The sequence below is a fragment of the Ixodes scapularis genome, unplaced genomic scaffold (assembly GCF_016920785.2).
Source record: "Ixodes scapularis isolate PalLabHiFi unplaced genomic scaffold, ASM1692078v2 PGA_scaffold3__209_contigs__length_174095766, whole genome shotgun sequence".
In the NCBI taxonomy this organism is placed as follows: domain Eukaryota; kingdom Metazoa; phylum Arthropoda; class Arachnida; order Ixodida; family Ixodidae; genus Ixodes; species Ixodes scapularis.
Window position 1 is genome coordinate 12,480,373 of NW_024609868.1, and position 18,462 is coordinate 12,498,834.

Consider the following 18,462-nt stretch of genomic DNA (forward strand, 5'->3'; position numbering starts at 1 on the left):
ACCGCCATAATGACGGTGCGCCGTCGTCATATACCACATATATATAGGTCATTGCGTAAACATGCGACAGTAATGGGGGCGCCACGAGGCTACGACGCCGCGAACACCGCTTCAATCGCGCGCGCGAAATCACGTGATAGGAAGACGAGCAACGTTAGCGCCCAGCGATGCATTACGTCACACGACCATCGTCACATGACCTGCGGCAATGACGCATCCTGTTTTTTAAACGCATTACAAAATCCAAGTGGCAGGAAAACACGTGATCTGGATTGCACACACAGACACACGGACAACTAAGACAAGTTAAGCGGTCTCGGAAGCAATGTGCTCGTGGCTCAGGGGGTTAGTGTCGAGCCGCTGTGCCCAAGGTAGAGAGGTGGATTTCCAGCCGGCCGCGGAGCCTTTTTTAGCGATTAAAATGCATTTACCGCTCAGCGATTCAAGTAATGTCACATGACCATCATGTGACCGCAGCGCAGCGCCCTCTTTCGGATGCAGCACAAACCCTGTGCGACATCACGTCAGCGCCCTCTGTCGGACGCAGCTTGAACTCTGTGGCATCACACGTGAGACGCCCTGAGCGCCGCAATTCAAGTCCTGTAGCGCCCTCTGTCGGACGAAGCTCGGACCTGGTGACATCACGTAATTGTTATCAGAGGATGACCACAGCTGTCAACACCTGGTGAACCACGCTTGTGGTTTGAGGTCTGAGGTTTGAGGTTTGAGGTGTGAGGTCTTTGGTACGTAACCTCACACCTGTACCGCGTACCTCGGGGGGCGGGACCCGGGCGAGCTCCGATTGGTCACTGGCCAACGCCCATGCCCTGTCATTGGTCCCTGGGATGGGAGAGAGGGAAAAGGCCCCGCCCTGCGGCTCTGTGATTGGTCGGGGCTGGCCCCGCCCCCTTGGGGCTTTGATTGACAGGTGGCCGAGCTGGTACAGGTTTCCTACTACTAATATCCATTCAAGCAATTTTGTATTTAAATAATCTTACTCCCACTGATATATATATATGGTTAAATATTTTTAGACCTTGGTATTTAAAAAACTGCATCCGTTCCATCGCTGTAACTTAAACTCAAAGAAATGCCTGCGCGTCTACTTACCCGCTACACACTCAAATAACCAATCTCTGCAATCTACGAAATAAGCTCGGTGAGTGATGAGGCGGAACATTCGTTTAGACCTAAAAATGAAGTCTGCGCTGTCGTATTGCGCAAAGCAAAGCGTCATGCTTGCATTGCGTAATATAAACAGCGCAAACTTAATATTGAGGTCTAAACAGATGTTTTACCGCCTCTATTGCTGAGCCGATTTCGTAGATCACAGAGATTGGTTCTTCGAGTGTTTTGCGGGTAAGTAGACGCGCAGGCACTTTTAAGAGAGGAGGACACAGATTAGGCTCGGCGGTGTCTTCTTAACAAGACCTATACTTAAATATATTCAAGTAATATCTCGTATTTCCAGGTGCAGCGTCAATATGCGCCTTTGGCGTAACTGTACCACCTGCAGCGGTGTGCATTATTTAAATTTTTTTTAATTAAACAATTTCTAACACATATATTGGATATATGTGGACTATTTTACACCTGGTGCATAGTTCTCGCAAATGTAAATATCAATGAAAGTTGGAATGTAATTCGCCTTGTCAAATATTAAATCTGAATTGTCTTTGACGAGGTAAGTTTAATGAAATCCTATAAATATAAAGAAAACGAAGTGTTAACTTTTACTTTTTTTATTTTTGCGTTCAATCCCAGATAATTACGGCGCGCAAAGAAGAACTGATGGAGAAGGGCCACGAGAGGAACTCTACGAGGTCCTTTATGGACATTCTTCTTCAAATGCACATGCAAGACGGAACGCTTACTGAGAGTGACATATTAGACGAAACCGTCACAATATTGTTGGCTGTGAGTCTTTAATTTGATCCATAAAATATATCTCTGCTTGGTTAGAGGGAGCGCTATTTAATTTTGTTATATTTGCTGTCACACCCTTTGTTAACTGATTCACCCCTGATATAGAGTATATAACCTGCCTATGTTGGGTTATGGCTTAAAAGGTGTTAAGGGTAATAAAATGTTAGGTTAAGGGTATAAAATGATGGGTTAAGGGTTAAAAAATACCTACTCGTTGACTTTGAGAGAAATAATCTGCTTCTCAGTTTACCTTTAAATTTTGACTTTCTGGGGTGAGCGTAAAGAATATTTTTTTTTTTTTAACGCAGCAGTTCAGATATCAAACATAATGTTTCGTTTAATGAAAATACCACAGCTCGGTCATTCAGTGTTTAAAAATATTTCCAGCGGTCTATCAATAGCCACACCAATGAGACCCTGTTTTATTTGAACGCTGACTTCGAAACCCTGATATAGATTTCTTTCTTAAATGGCATTATAGCTGTAATTAAAAGTTATAACCAAAGAAAGAATCAAATCAGGTGAGTTTAAAGGGAACAAAAAACATATTAGTGTTAATATCATCGCTGAAATATCGTATCGAAAATAATATATGCATATCTCACGATTACTTTGCCGAAACATATTCTTTACAAGTCGAGTCTATTGACACATTCTCTCCATAAACTGAACATTGGTAAAACGTTGCGCTGTATACCTTCTTCAAATAGATTACTGACTACTCCGCAATGTTCTGCTCATCAACGCAGGGATTCGATACAACCGCCGCGGCGGCAGCGTTTTGCCTGTACCTTCTGGGAAATCACCTGGAGGTTCAAGAAAAGCTGCACGAAGAACTTGATAGGGTTTTTGGAGACGATGTTGACCGTCCAGTAACTTTGGATGACCTCAGGGGCCTGCCGTACTTGGACTGCGTGATTAAGGTAATAAATAAAAAAAAAACTTCAAACAACCCGATAAGCTATATACATTTATGCAGATTGGGAACTTTTACTATCGCCTAATTAATAACTGTTATTTTTGTGCATATTTTGAAGGAAACATTGCGACTGTATCCTTCAGTCCCGCTGGTGGCACGTCGCATTGAAGAGGACATGAAAATAGGCAAGTTTTGAAGAAGCTGGCCAACGATTTTAACTTTAAAAGAATTTTCATCTTCTACTTTTGACATTGTTTACCTTGTCATAGAGGGCAGAAAACGCATGTCCTTCCTTCGAAATGTTCCGATTCCACCGCGTAATTGCGAGGCAAAAATTTTAATATTTCCCGACCTGCAGCCGCGAGCGTCGGCAATGAGGACCACGCGGCACGACGTCAACGGGGGACTTTTAGAAAGATAGGAAGTTGTGCAAATATAAAAGGTAATTTTTCTATAAATCTTGTGGTTCCAACATAATTATAAATTCGTCAAAGACTTGGTATCATCGACAAAACTTTTAATATGATGATGATGATGATGATTTTATGGCTGTTCCCTTTGAAGCGGGCGGTTTGAATAGAAATCAGACCTAGCCGAATAAAAACGGAGAGAAAAAAAATTGCACTACTGTTGCATTCTTCGCCACCAGTCCTCCAGCCTCCTTTTAGTCCTCTCGACTGCGTCGCTGCAGCTGGGCTGCAGTGCCACTGCAGCGCGATTTAAGTCCGCACTGGGCCAGCACAAAGCATCCCTGCCTGTGTCCCCAACTCGGAAGCCGAGGGCTTCTGCCAGAAATTGTTCGTGTGATTGCGCCTCGTCTAGATGCAGCCCGTTGTCTGGCGCCTGGCCCCAATCTACCGGGTGTCTTGGTACGAGACTTGGGCAGGAGAGCACAATATGCTTGATAGTTTCCTCGGTTTCGCCACATGCCCGGCATGATGTTGATTGTACCTGTTGGTCAAAACGCTGCCTGTACACTAGCGTTCTTAGCCCTCCCGCACGTGCTTCAAAAAGCAGGCGGCTTCCCAGGCTATTATCATACAGGGTTGTCTCTGTCGATATTTCATTCTTCCAGCGGTTGTACACTTGCAGGGTTAACTTTGAGCGGGCCGCCTCCGACCACTGCACAGCCTCTTCCTCGCGCACTCTCTTCCGCACCTCCAGTTCCCACTTTTGCTCTGTAGTGGCAGCCACGGGCACAGTAAAGAAGCCATATTTCTTTTCCAGCTGGTACAGTCGCTTTCTTCACTTTGTCTGTATCCCTGTCAAGTGTATGTACACAAATAGTCGTTTGGCCCACCGTCCTCGGTCCATGAGTCGCAAACGCCCGTCGTAGCCGATCTTGCTAGCTGCTTCTCTGGCTTCAAACGATGACCATCCAAGATCTCCTTGGACCGCTTCGTTCGCCACCATGCCATGGCAGCCTAGGGCCTGCCTCCCAACTTCGCGCTGCCGGCGCTCCAGAATGTCCCTCACGTCTCCAGGAATGCACACAACAGCATTAGCAAACGTTAGGCCAGGGACCATGGCTGCTTTCCAGAGTTCCCTTGTAACCAGAAATCGATTGCAGCTCCATAGGTTACGCTTGCGAAGGACACTGGTGTTTCGCACGGCCGTCTTTCTGAGGTGGAGATTATAAGGAATTTTAGTGGCGCCATCTATCCGAGGCAAGCAAAAGCGTCAGCTCTATCTGCTACCGCGAACAGCGGCCAGAAGTCGGAAGGGGACGGGGCAGAGCCGGACGTGGATGGCCGGACCCCGACGAGACTTTACTGCTCTCACCTTGTTGATTGCGCTGCGCAAGCGCGTGGTCACGTGGTCGCGAGCGGGTGAGTTCTCGCTGCTCACTGATGGCTCTGCAGAGAGAGCTACGCTGGAACCCCGCGCGTCCGTCATTCACGTCACAGTGCGCATGACTCGGAAGATGGTGAAGGAATTGAGAGTTGCCGAAAACCTCAATCCTTGTCAACTTTTAAAATAAAACTAAGGCATGCAGGCAAAAGCATTTTTTTTTTGGTCTTTAGTTTAGAAAGGTCGAGACACCAACTCCCAAATTATGTAAGCAAAGCACTGAAATTGTTGCACAGCTCCTTTAAGTATATGTAAAGTCTACATTCACAGAAAGCTTTATTAAGCCACTTTTGACGAAAACAGAGTGCCGTTTTATAACCCCTAAGCCAATAGGACTACGGCGTAAGCCGATGAGATTGCGCTGAAATAAATCACAAAGTGCGAACGTTATAAGTCACTCCCTGTTAAGCTGCCAGTGACAACAGGCACCAGTGGAACTAACTGTATAGAATCTAGTACCTTCTGCCTTGGTATGTGTGATCACACATATGTGTTAGCAGGATTCTTCAGAAATCAATATGCATAATATGATTTCTTGTCGTATTACCAGGCGAACAGCTTATCCCCAGAGGAACAATAGTAACGACGGCGATCTACTTCGTACAAAGACACCGGAACTTCTACAAAGACCCGAACAACTTCGTTCCTGAAAGATTCCAGGAAAACTACGAAAGACATCGTTACGCCTACATTCCTTTCTTTGGAGGGCCGAGGAATTGTATCGGTGAGTTAAGGTGCCGCTATCGGTCGTCATTTTCATTTTTTTCTTAACTCATAAATATTTAGCTTCAAACCAGCCGGGTTATGACATCTATATCTGAAATCGCTTTCACTCGTGTCACCTGTCATCAGATTTTCTGATGAATGTTGTACCTAGCAGTTTCTTAATGTTGTCTTCATGTTTGCTCATTTTTAGGTACGAGTAACTGCCAATCGGCAACAACGATAAACGTAACATATATAAGTTCATTTATCTGTAAAATAAAGAGACGGCCAATCACCGCGAACAATAGAATGATCGCAGTAAATGTCGAATCACGGAATATGATTAGAAAACGAGCATGATGTTTCACTTGCTGATAGTCCATGCGCACATCGTATTTTCAAAGGTAACCCTATTATGATCGTAATTTGTCATTCACTCGATCCTTCTACCTATAGATAAGTGTGTACTATAAGGCTCAAATCTAGATAGCTTCTGTTTTATAGTAACTTAGAGACTCACTTACTCAGTTACTGAGTAACTGAGAGTAACATATCTGACTCGCAACTTCTAAAAACAAAAATGTTACTCTTCGTAAGATACTTCCCTGAATATCGTAAACGACGAAAGATAGTATCCAAACGAAGGTACCCTAGATGTTGAAATCGTACGACTACATATGCGCATGAATAAAATGCTAAAACAACGAGGACAGGGATAAAACAGAACTTCTTCCATTGAGCAACAACATAGAATGCCACAAAATAAGTATAGAAAAGAAAAATATTAAATGACGCAGAATATCCCTTTCCTCCAACAATTTTCTCCTTTTCTTTCTAGACAAGCTTGAACCCTTGGGAGGGGGGGGGGGGGGGGGGGGGCGGGGCAGTATTATTTTGTGTCGTTCTATGGTTTCGCTTAATGAAAAGAGGTTTGTTTCCGCCCCCGTCCTCGATGTTTTATCCTTTCATGTATTTGTATCTATGTACCGTCACGCTCGTTATAAACTATTTCAAATGCAGTCTGGACATTTTCTAACGAGAGGTCCAAAGTGGGAAATCGCAATAAAAATGTTTTTGGAATGGAATGTCTGGAATGAAGCGCCTCTAAGGGGGGAGCGGACCAAAGAGAGGTTAGGAGCGAGCTTCTATCTCTGAAGATTATTTACAAAATATTCATTTAGAACTGTATTTTCTCTGATATACATGTGTAGGTTTTGAGATTGAATTAAAATGATACACGGTGTCTGTTTGGTGTTTTAGTCTTTAAATTATTAAAGGATGATGGTATCCCACATTGTCTTGTGGTTCTCAATATGCTACATTGCTTGCACGTCCTATAGAATTGCGCGCGTGTTCATCTTGGTAGCGTCAGGTTTCTTGACCTTCGTTTCTCGGGATTTGGATGGTACTGCAAGTGGTTGGAATGCGACAACCGTCGTGGTCTTCCAACCACCCATCACCCAGCGTAAACGAACGAATAGGCTTTCTCAGCTTTGTCGTTTGCCTAACTTGGAGGGAGAAGTGCTAGAGAGCAAGTAACTGAACAAGATGATAACCATAAAAAGAAACAATAAAGGGTATCTGTAACTAATAAAATATCTCCGCAGTTTTGCCGGAAAAAAACACGTTCTACGCCAAGGTCAATTTAGGTAATCACTACGTCTAACAATCGTAAATATTGTGCCCTCAAAATGCTGGGGTAGCAGCAATTTATTTAACCGGTAAAATATTGGCTCCTGGGAACCGACATTTCGGTTACTCTGAATCAATCCGTTTTAGAGCGCAGCTCTTAGGCACGCGTTCCCGGCTTGAGCGGCGTCGCCGTCGCCGTCGCTGTCGGCGTAACCGCGAGTAACCCTCGTAATCCTCGTGAGGGTTACGAGATGTACAGGGGGAACAGCGCACCCGCAGGACAGTCATTTAAATCAACATATACACAAAAGAAAGAAACACTTACTCAGCGCTGACCTTGTGGTCTTATGGTCAGTGTTTCTTTCTTTTGTGTGTATGTTGATTTGAATGACTGTTCTGCGGGTGCGCTGTTCCCCCTGTACATCATGAGCAACCAACTCGCCCGAACCTCTGTGTTAACAAGGGTTACGAGGGTTACGAGGGTTACTCTCATGAGGGTTACCTTCACGAGGATCAGGAGGGCTACGAGGGTTACAAACTCTCGTAACCCTCACCAGGGGTTACGAGGCTTAGTTACCCTCAAAAGGGTTACCATCATGGGGGTCACGAGGGTTATGAGAGTTACCCTCACGAGGGTCAAGAGAGTTATTCTCACGAGGGTCACGAGAGTTATTCTCACGAGGGTCACGAGAGTTGCCCCCACAAGGGTTACTAGGGTTACCCTCACGAGGGTCACGATGACGTTATCATAACGATGGTCATCATCAGTGATAACGTCATCAGTGACGTCACTGTTGACGTCACCGGCATACGCATAGCCATCGTCATCATCAGTGATGACGTCATCAGTGATGTCACTGATGACGCCACCGGCATCCGCATCGTCATCATCAGTGATGACGTCATCAGTGACGTCACTGATGTCATCATCGGCATCGTCGCGTGACCCACCAGGTCACGTGACCTCCCCGACGTCACGTGACCACCCCCAAGGTCACGTGACCCCCCAAGGTGACGTGACCCCCCGCCACCCGAGGTCACTTGACCTCCCAGTACCCCTCCCTCCTCCTCCTCTAGAGCTGCGCTCTAATTCGGCTTTACAGGGAGTTGTAAACGGCTTTCATTTTTTTTAAGCTATAATAATTAAATTGTTTCTTAACCTGCATTACGGTAAAAGTGCATTAGCGTCAAAAGACAAAATGGGGCAGTGAAACTAATTTATTCACTGAACCTTTTTACGGTGCTCTATATTTTAAAGATTTTACTGGTGTCAGTATGATTCCTTAAAGGTATAGATACTTCAACGATATTTGAAATATGCCCGTCGTGTTCAGAAATAAGCCGAATATGATTCACAATATCCATAGATGATAATCGCACGTTTGTATTTTGAGCCTGATGGCTGCATTTTTGGTTATAAACGGCCCACACTGGGCAAGCGCTCGGAGAGCAGCAAGCGGAGAGCCCGTCACATCCGGTGCAATCGTGACGTAGTCGGTCTCGGGATGAGCAAAGCTGCGGCGATGCTGACGTCGTCAGGATGCCCTAGCCGTTCCAGCCACCGAAGCGGCCGAAGCACGCCAGCGATCGGGCCACCGCAACTAACCAGAAAGCTGCTTTTGTGCGAATTTTGAGTGACGGGTTAATCTTCTGTAATCTTGTAGAGAATAGCGACGTCTGCGACATACAAAACAGAGTCCCGTTGAGTGGGGAGTTCCTCCCTCCCCTCTTCTCTTGTGCTGGCCGTAGAGCAGTCGGGGCGACGTCAGCTTCAAAGAAGGCATAGTTCTAAGCGATACAGTTATCGGTCACTACCTGTCAAGGTTCCTAGACGGGTATTAGAAACGAGGCTTTAGCAACATCCACCTGGTGCTATCTGCTAATCGCTTAATTGGTTTTAAAAGTTTTTTTCGTGTCTTTTTAAACGAGATATTGGTGTGTCCGATGTGATACTGCTCCTTTGAACCCGTATAGACCAAAAAATAAGCGCCGAAATTTTGTTGTCTTCCTTTAAAGGGAAATTCCGGTCCATATTTTCGTATTCGGGATTACGACCGTATTCAGCTCAGTCAGTGTTCCTGACTTACAAGGTATATGCTTCTTTTAGAGCGCAGCTCTTAGGGGCCTGTTTCCGCCTTGACCGGCGTCGCCGTGGCCGTCGGCGTCGCCGTCGGCGTAACCGCGAGGTCACGTGACCTCGCCGAGGTCACGTGACCCACCCAGGTCACGTGACACCCCTAGGTCACGTGACCCCCTTGAGGTCACGTGACCCCCCCCGAGGTCACGTGACCCCCAGAAGTCACGTGACTTCAGGGGGTCACGTGACCCACCCAGGTCACGTGACACCCCGAGGTCACGTGACCCTCTGAGGTCACATGACCCTCCTAGGGTCACGTGACCCCCTGAAGTCAAATGACCCCCCTAAGGTCACGTGACCTCAGGGGGGTCACGTGACCCACCCAGGTCACGTGACCCCCAGAAGTCACGTAACCCCTGAGGTCACGTGACCCCCAGAAGTCACGTGATCCCCCTTAGGTCACGTGACCCCCGAGGTCACGTGACCCCCTGAAGTCACGTGACCCCCTTGAGGTCACGTGACCCCCTAAGGTCATGTGACCCCCAAAGGTCACGTGAGCCCCTGAGGTCACGTGACCCCCTGAGGTCACGTGACGTGACCTCAAGGAGTCACCTATCCCTCAGTACGCTTCCATCTTCCTCCTCAAGAGCTGCGCTCTAACCGGCGTTACAGGGAATTGTAAACGGCTTTCATTTTTTAAAATTTGTGTTTAATGTGTGTTGTTTTATAAATATTGCGGTTCAACGTTTTGTTTTGGGCGTCTACGTAAGAACCGGAACTATCTGCTTGAGAGGGACGGCAATACTAACATCAGCTGTACGGCCGCGAAGGGACGTCAGGGGGGTGCTGCAATACGCGTCACCCAGTGTTGATTGACTCAAGACTAACCGGCTTGATCTGCTAAAAAGCAGCTGGTCTCATGTTTAAAATCGGTTTTGGTGCAGTACGCAGCTTCACTTCGGCGTAATGTTTTGATCATATTTCATACCACCTGCCACTTATTTTGGTTCCGTTTTCGATTGGAGTTCCCCTTAAACAGTAGGCTTCTTGCACCTTACGTCACTTCCGGTTAGACTCGAAATCGAAAACAACATTTTCGTCTGCTATCAGTGCCTCGGAGCCATGTTGGAGATATTTGGCCTCTTTTTAAGGCAGCAGTATAGTGCCATACATTCTAAAAAAAAAAAAGGGTACAAAAGGGTGGATAGTTACACCCTTTGTCCCGTATAATACACCCCAAAATTTCAATTCGACATACAGCGCCCGACAGTCGAACAGACGGCCCCAAATTTTACGAGGGGCTTGATAGCCGTGTGGTACAACTTATTAAAATAGCTAATGTACGTTTTACTGACTACAACAAAAAATCATCGGGGTTTTCTTGGCCCTACTGCAAAAACTCTGTGTTTTCGTTATGTGGTCTTTGATGCGTACTTTAGCTATTTAAAAAGTTATATCTCACCGTTATCAAGCCCCTCTACATATTTGGGGCCGTCTGTTCGACTATAGGCCTCTGTAAGTCGAAATTATTTTTTGGGGTGTATTATATGGGACAAAGGGTATAACGATACACCCTTTTACACCCTTTTTTTAGAGCATATAGAGTCATAAAGCCGTTTTTGTATAACCATATTTCAGAACCGTTACTTGTGCAAGTCAGTCGCCAAGAGGTTTTTCATCTGACATGAAGGGCAGTCCAGAAACCCTTAGTTGGGACACGAAGCGTTTCTGGCGAGATAATAGAGGTAGTATAATAGTCTAGAATGAAATGTCTCATGCATTTGGCCGCTTCGGAACGGCGAGGCAGAGACGCAGATATCGGTGGTTCCAGTTTGCGGCTCCGATGAGGACATATCGCTAGCGACGCCTTACTATGCACAGAGAAGCAGCATAACATTACTGGTACAGTCTGTACCTTGTTAATTTTCTTGCACTCTAAGAAATGCCTGCACGTGTACTTACCCGCAAAACACTCATAGAGCCAATCTCTGCAATCTACGAAATCAGCTCAGCGGATGATGAGGCGGAACATCCGTTTAGAACTAACAATGAAGTCTGCGCTGTGGCATTACGCAATGCAAAGCGTCATGCTTGCATTGCGTAATATCAGAGCGCAGACTTAATTTTGAGGTCTAAACGGATGTTCCGCCTCATCCTTCGCTGAGCTGATTTCGCAGCTCACAGAGATTGGCTCGTTGAGTGTTTTGCGGGTAAGTAGACGGGCAGGCATTTCTTAGAGTGTATACTTTGTTGGAAAAACACCGAAATCGCGCTTTGACAAAATTAAATAAAGTTGACAGCCGATCGGCCAACTTCAACACGTCGCAGCAAAACGAACAGGCGTAACCCTTCGTCTGCTTTCTTTTTCTGCTCTTTTGTCACGTTCTCTCTCGTTCTTTCTCTCGGGCCCGGAAATGTTAGCTCCCTGGATAACCAGCGTTCTGCTCCCTTTTGTTCGAGATGTGTCGGCGTCGGCGTATCCGTCGGGGCCATTCATGACGCCGGCGAACCAATTGTTCGAGTGTCGCCTTGTCCTGGTTCCCAATGATTGCCAGAAGTCTGGAAGAACCAATACTGCTGGCCGTAGCTCCATTTTGTCGCCGAATTTTTCGGCTGGAACAATTCATTTAAGCGCAACTGGCCAGTTTAAATGTCGGGCAGCGGACAAACTACAATGTGAACGCTCCCCCAAAGCATACAAAACATAGTATAACAGCGACGAATTCCTCCAACATGGGTTCTGGCAGGGTCCGATGAAATTTATGAACCTGTAGTAGCCTTGCATCATGGCCTCGTGCAAGAATCCTATTCTTAGTCTACAATTCATAGTAACTGACAGTTTAAGAACCGCAGGGCGTGGCTTTCTATGTACGCACTTTTTGTTTCGTGCAGCAAGGTGGTAAGTCGGACTCGTTAATAATCATTGGATATGATAAAAAAAAAAGAAACAGTGCTTCAAAAGGCAGGACAAAAGGAAGGAACACAGGGCAAACATATGCTGACTCGAAACTAAATTACATTAAATAAGGAAAAAAAAAACGCAGCGAAGTAAAACAATACAAACATAATATGCACTGTGAAGCATTGCAAAGCAATGTACAAGCCTTCCAGACTGCCAGTTAAACTGCATGTGATGTATCCTACGCTTTTTCTTTCTTTTCCTCGATTTTGATTTCAATATTTTGGTCTGTACATTTTTTACATAACTTCGCAGTGTCTTCTACGTTTATAACGCATGATTCCTCTTCTTTCTCTTTGTTTAATATATTTCAGTTTGGGAGTCAAACAGCCCTTTGTTTTGTTCCTTTGAGAGCGTTTTGTTTATTATCTTCTTTGTTATAAATCATTTTTCAGTGTTAATATTGACTCATGCCTCAATATGACTGGTTTATAAGAAATGATAGCATGCTAGGGTGTCACCACGCCTTCCATTTCTAAAGCAGTCAGTGAACATAGCCAGATGCTAAACGACAAGATGCTAAACAAGATCTCATATGGAACTTAATATCAAAAATTGGAAACTCAAGAGAAAGCTAAAGAGTTGGGCATTTTGTTTTTTAAAACCGTTTTTTTTTTTTACATAGGTAGCAATAACAAATAACTATTTCAGTAATTCCTCCAAAACTGCCGTAAATAAGAATAGATTTTAGAGACACACAGAAAGGTACGTCATTCCAAAAATATACACACTGTATGAAAAGAAACAGAAATAATTACATCCCCTCTTTATCTAACTAACGTTCAGAGTCCCTTATGAATGTAAAATCCACTAGCGTATTGCAACGAAAACTAAAAAATTGGTGTCAAGCATCTGAGTTGTAGATATCGCAGCCTGACCGTTGTAAAAATGTCGTACTTTTGTTTCAATGTTGCATGAATAGACCTGGTTATGAGTGCCTATGTTTCATGCCCTAATATGTTGCTTTATTTTTTTTGTGCTAATTTTGTGCTTTTTTATTGTTACGCAGTGTCAATTTTCTTTTCTTTTCTTTTTTTCTTTCGTGCTGCGAAGCGTTTTTTGTTAAAAACATGTATTTCCTTTGGTCGCATGGCCTCACATACAAGCAGAATGCTGCTTTTTTGGGCCAGCTCTTTATTTTGAATGACTTGATTTGAAATAAAAATTGAATTGAATTGAATTGAATCAAATAACTATTTGAGTATGCTTTCACAGATTGAACATTCTGCTTTACAATGTGAAATAAAGCTTGCGCACATTTGGTTTTCTTTACAGGTCAGCGGTTCGCGGTGCTCAAAGCCAAGGTGCTGGTCGCTCAGGTAATGAGGCGCTTCAAGATTAAATCGAAACGCCCAGAGAGCGAACTCCAGCTGGAGATGGGAATTGTTCTGAGGTCATCTCATAATCTGGACGTGATACTCGAACGAAGGAAGCGAACTTTGTGAAGAGAAGACGGAGACCACAGCAAGGTGTTGGTCGAACGCGTGAGCTTCACAGTCTCCCAGTTCGTCAAACGAGAATATCAAGATGACAATGCTTTTTTTGTTCTGTTTTCTACAGCTCGTGTTTGTAACGCAAAGAAAAAAAAAAAAGCTTTTTTTTTTCTTTTCACATGATACACTTTGCGAGCGTAAAACAACTGTTACTGCGTCGTTCCAACAACGAGGTCTTCCTTCTGGCGATTTCGACGATTTCGTCGATATGTGGGCGTGAGTTATTGAGTAAACGGCTAATCGCGATTTATGTAAACAAGAATGAAATAAATATTCCAATATACTTTGAAATATTTGTAAGTTGTACTTTTGGCACGATTGTGTCTTCATCAGCTGTGCTAAGCTGCGCCTAGTTAATCGTTCATCTCAGTTAAAACAAAATGGCGTTATCACTTCTACAGCATAGGTCCGTTCAGACACGTGCAACCGAGTACGACTGACAGAGGCAAGAACAATTTTCAAGCCTCTTGCGACGGCGTAGGACCAGATGCGCTGCTGTGGAGACGGTCCTAAGCCGTCGCAAAAGGCTTAAAAACCGTTCTTGACTCTCTCGGTCTTACTCGGTTGCAAGAGTGTGAACGGCGCTTAAGGTCCGTCAGCCTCTGAAATATGGCGGCACTGGTTTACGCTGAGGGTGAGATATTTAGCTGGTACGGTACGACTGAATGCCTCAGGCTTTGATGTACGTCAAGCAGTAGTGCTATACGATCGCACGCCGGTGCGATGCTCATCCAGATCAAAACGAGCTGCATGAGGTGAGGATTGAAGTTAGGATCGCTGAGTTTTGCAGCTAACTCAATTTTCCGTTCTACGTGCTCCGAGATGCAGTGCGTTCACACACTCGGCCACCCTTCACTTTGAGCGAATTGAACGGGAGGTAGTGACGCGGATTCTAATCGGGATTTGTTTGAAGTTTTATTATGTTAATTTTCTAAAAGTTGATTCATTGGAAAGTTTCCTCGAAAAGTGTGAGACTCCCAACACTAAAAAATAAAAAAAGTTAATCCCTCCCTGCGGTGATAGGCAGAGACAGATATACAAGGCAGCGTAGAGGGAGCGTTCATATTATTTTATCTTATTTTAATAAAAAATGCATACTTTTCATAGACGGTTAAGTTTAATGCGAATTTGTGCGAGGTCGACTTACAGTCCCCAAAGACACCGGACATATTTCACACATTTTTTTTTATCCCACGACCCAAGATACCGTTTCTGGCACGAAGTGCCATATATAGTGAACTCTTGTAAGATTAAGGCGACACTTCATTTCACTCTGATTCCAAAAGCAACCCACGCTATGATCGGATGAAGCCAATCGAGTCAAGGAGCGCTCAAAGTGGATTGCCAAGGAGGGCTTTTGGCCAACAGATCAATCGTGCCATTACATCCCCCGAGCAATTACGTCCAATTTTGTGCCATTAGATCCATCGTGCCCGTACATCCATAGTGCCAGCATATCCATCGTGCCATTAGATCCATTTTTTTACCAGTTCATTTGACGTGCCATTACATCCATCATGCCGTTACATCCATCCAGCCATTACATCCACCGCGCCATCACATCCATCGAGCAACTTCGACCAAAAGTGTGTCATTACATCTATCGTGGTGTTACATCCATCGTGTCATCACATCCATCGTGTTATCACATCCATCGAGAACCTTCGTCCAAAATCATGCATGCCTATATATCCATCAATCACGCCGGTTTATTTCTTCGTTTAACTATTTTGTATTATAGTTCACATTAGTTTGAAAAGTTATACGCTAGATTGAATCTACAAAGGCAAGTAAAATGACCCTTTGTGGGTCCAGCACTTTTTGCGGCCCTCGAAGCCTCCGAAGCCGAAAACGCGTCGTCGGCTCGTTGCTTGTTGTTTCCACAATGATCAAACTTTAGGTACTGTTTTTTTACACTCAAAATTAACAAAATATATACTTTGTTTACTTATTTTGTTTCCACGGTGATCAAACTTTAGGTACTGTTTTTTTACACTCAAAATTAACAAAATATATACTTTGTTTACTTTGTTTTAATTAGGACAGTACCCAAAATTACACCTTTTATTTCACTTTGAGTAAAAACGAAAGATGAATACCTTATAGAATTTAATTGTGATATGCGGACGTTCTGGGGCTTGCCGTTTGTTCCCTGTGGTTCCTGAACCAATGCGGAGAGCGAGGCGTCTGCTTCTTGCACAGGCGTTGAGGTGACGTCAGGAAGACGCCCGAGCTTTGATTGGCTCTCAATGAAGGATAGGGGGTAGACCTCGAAGCAAGCTACCTTGAGGTCTACCCACTATCCTCCCAATCATAGCCAATCAGAGCTCGGCATTCTGACGTCACCACAACCCCTGCAAAAGAAGCAGACAAAATGGCTCTCCGCATTAGAACGTGAATAACGCAAAACGCCTAATGACGGCCATCTTGGCTTCTATGGATGCGCTAGCACGATGAATGTAATGGTACGTTAGGCGTCGTAACAGAAAGGATGAGCAATTACATCTGTTAAGTAACGCAGGATTTTGTAAGAAATAAGTAAGATTTGCTTTATAAAAGTCTGTCTTTCTACCGTTGCGTCGGCATTGTTTTTTTATCTGCCTATGTTTGTGTGTGCATTTTTGGGTGTCTTCCGCCCCCACGTGCGGGGGGCTTCGAGCAGCCGCGGGGCTCGGTGGAGAAGAGTCGGACCCCGGTCGTTAAGAAACGGATTGGGTTTCAGTTTGGGGCGCCGGAACACCCCTGTCTTGGGCTTCTGTCCTCAGTTGTGGCTTTTAAGCGGGTGTGCTTGTGTCCGGCGTATTTTGCCGCTTAGTGTAGAAACTTCGCTTTTAGTCGACGCAATAACTTAACTTGGTGGCGCCAGCCAGACGGCGAAGAAAGCATGTGGTGACTCTACGAAGAATTTGGGTTTGACCGTTGAGGTGTTGGAGGGGGGTCACGTTGACAGCTCGCTGACCATTGGGTAAGAGTGTACCACGTGACAATGGGCAAATTTGAAGTGATTGGTCCGTCTCTGGAGGGAAAGGAGGCCCCTACGAGCCTGGAAAAGGGCTGCCGAGAGGATTTTCGGGGATTCGGCTTTTGAGATCAGGCAGATTCGGCTCTTGAGACTGGGGGACTAAAGTATGGGTTTGAATTTTGGGAGTTTTGTAATATAAATTACTGTTGACTTGTCGTTTTGTTTTAAACTAAACGTGGCCACACGGGCCATCGTAAACCAACTAATGTCGTAATGTGTCCAGCAGAATCGAACAACTTCTGTTTTTCTTTGTTTGTTTTTTTCTTATTCGACTTTCCTGGGGACTTCCATCGGGCGAACACCATCATCGGTCGTCACCATCCTGACCGGCCCACCTCCCCCTGCGGAAAGTTGACTACATTCATCGAGCAACTACGTCCATCGAGCAACTACATCCGACGAGCAACTACATCCAACGAACAACTGAATGCATCGTTCAGCTACATCCATGTACAGGTCAACACATCCAACGAGCGCACCGTGCCATTACATGCATAGATTGATGTAATGGCTCGGTGGATGTACTGGCGCGAAGGACGTGTTAGCACGTAATCGTCACGGAGCTCGTCTTCTATTCGCGTTTGCTCTGACCTATTAAACCGATCACGCACCCTGAAGGCGCAATGATGCTGCTCTGTTTGTAGTGCCTGATTGGGGGAGCCGGTTACAGAAAACACCTGAATACGACGTGCATCATAACGATGCTCTTATGACACTGCTTCACTGGTTCCATCGGATCCTAACATTGGCTGTGCTCAGACTTAGTGTCATGCGAAGAATAGGGAAGAAAAATAAAGTAGGCTTTTCTCTTGGTGTAATATGGTGTAATGTGAATTTGTCGGTGATTGAATAATACGAGATGAATGCAGAGGATTATTAGGCTGCTCTATACGGACACAGCCCTAAATGGTCTCGCCCCCTTTTTTATTTTTCTTGGGGTCTCTAAACTTCTTCTCTGAGTTGTTACCGCACTGTTATATATAATGTGCTTCTTGCGAATGGAAAGTTCGTGAAGGGTTATCATTTCCAGTTTTCAATGGTTTGAAGTTTTTGAGATAATAAAACCTAATTAATATTTGTAATTTGCACACTGAGTATTTTTGTATGGTGCTGAGCTCCTTAGATCTTAACGGGGGCGAGCCTGCAAAATTAAATATTCCCTAGAAGGTGTTATAAATGCGTGGATATTCTTTAAACCGTATTTCTGTCTGGCCTTTTTTTTAAATTGAAACTTGCAAAACACGATATTTTATTCCACATATTTCAGCATTTAGCGTGGGCCGGTGCGTTGCGCTAAGTTGACGTGAACAAATGGGACACTTATCACTCCTTCTACACCTCTTCTAGCTCCAAGACCAGTGAACAATAGAATAGACAGCACATTTGTTCAATAATCAAGCGTATCTTAGAATACTTCAATTTGTTTGGCAATGACTGTTGGTTGTTTTAGAAACCTAAAGCGAAGAAAACGTTACAGGCTGAAACAGCGTGAAGTCAGTCTGCCACACAATGGGGACATTAGTTGGCAAGAGGGAGGCTTCCACACGAGCGGTCCAGTGGCTCCCTTGACAGGACAGCGAAAATTTAATTCTTTTCAATATCCGGATCAAATATACGCAAAGAATATGACAAACTATTTTGCTTTAAATCTATTAAATAAAAAAATTAATTTTTTTCAGTGCTTTGAACGTGGGCATAAGAATAAAAGAAGCACCGCAGATTGCTGGACTATTGTGTTGCATGTGAAACGTATGGCATCTTTATTTTGGCGATTCTTTCGGGTTTTACGCTTAACATAATTGCCCAGTAATTCGCCAAACATTTTTTCAGTTCGATTCTTCAGAGATAAATGCTCTCCGCTCTTTTCATCGGTTAGTT

The 18,462-nt window shown here is 44.6% G+C and overlaps 1 protein-coding gene across 1 annotated transcript; it reads left to right on the plus strand.

Annotated features, from left to right (window-relative positions):
* Positions 1 to 1,830: 1,830 nt before the first annotated feature.
* Positions 1,831 to 13,514, plus strand: LOC115328429 (cytochrome P450 4V2). The gene is made up of 5 exons (XM_040212119.3): positions 1,831 to 1,917; positions 2,676 to 2,849; positions 2,964 to 3,030; positions 5,247 to 5,420; positions 13,345 to 13,514. Exons 1-5 carry the CDS (start codon positions 1,831 to 1,833, stop codon positions 13,512 to 13,514), a joined length of 672 nt encoding a protein of 223 aa, XP_040068053.3.
* Positions 13,515 to 18,462: the final 4,948 nt, after the last annotated feature.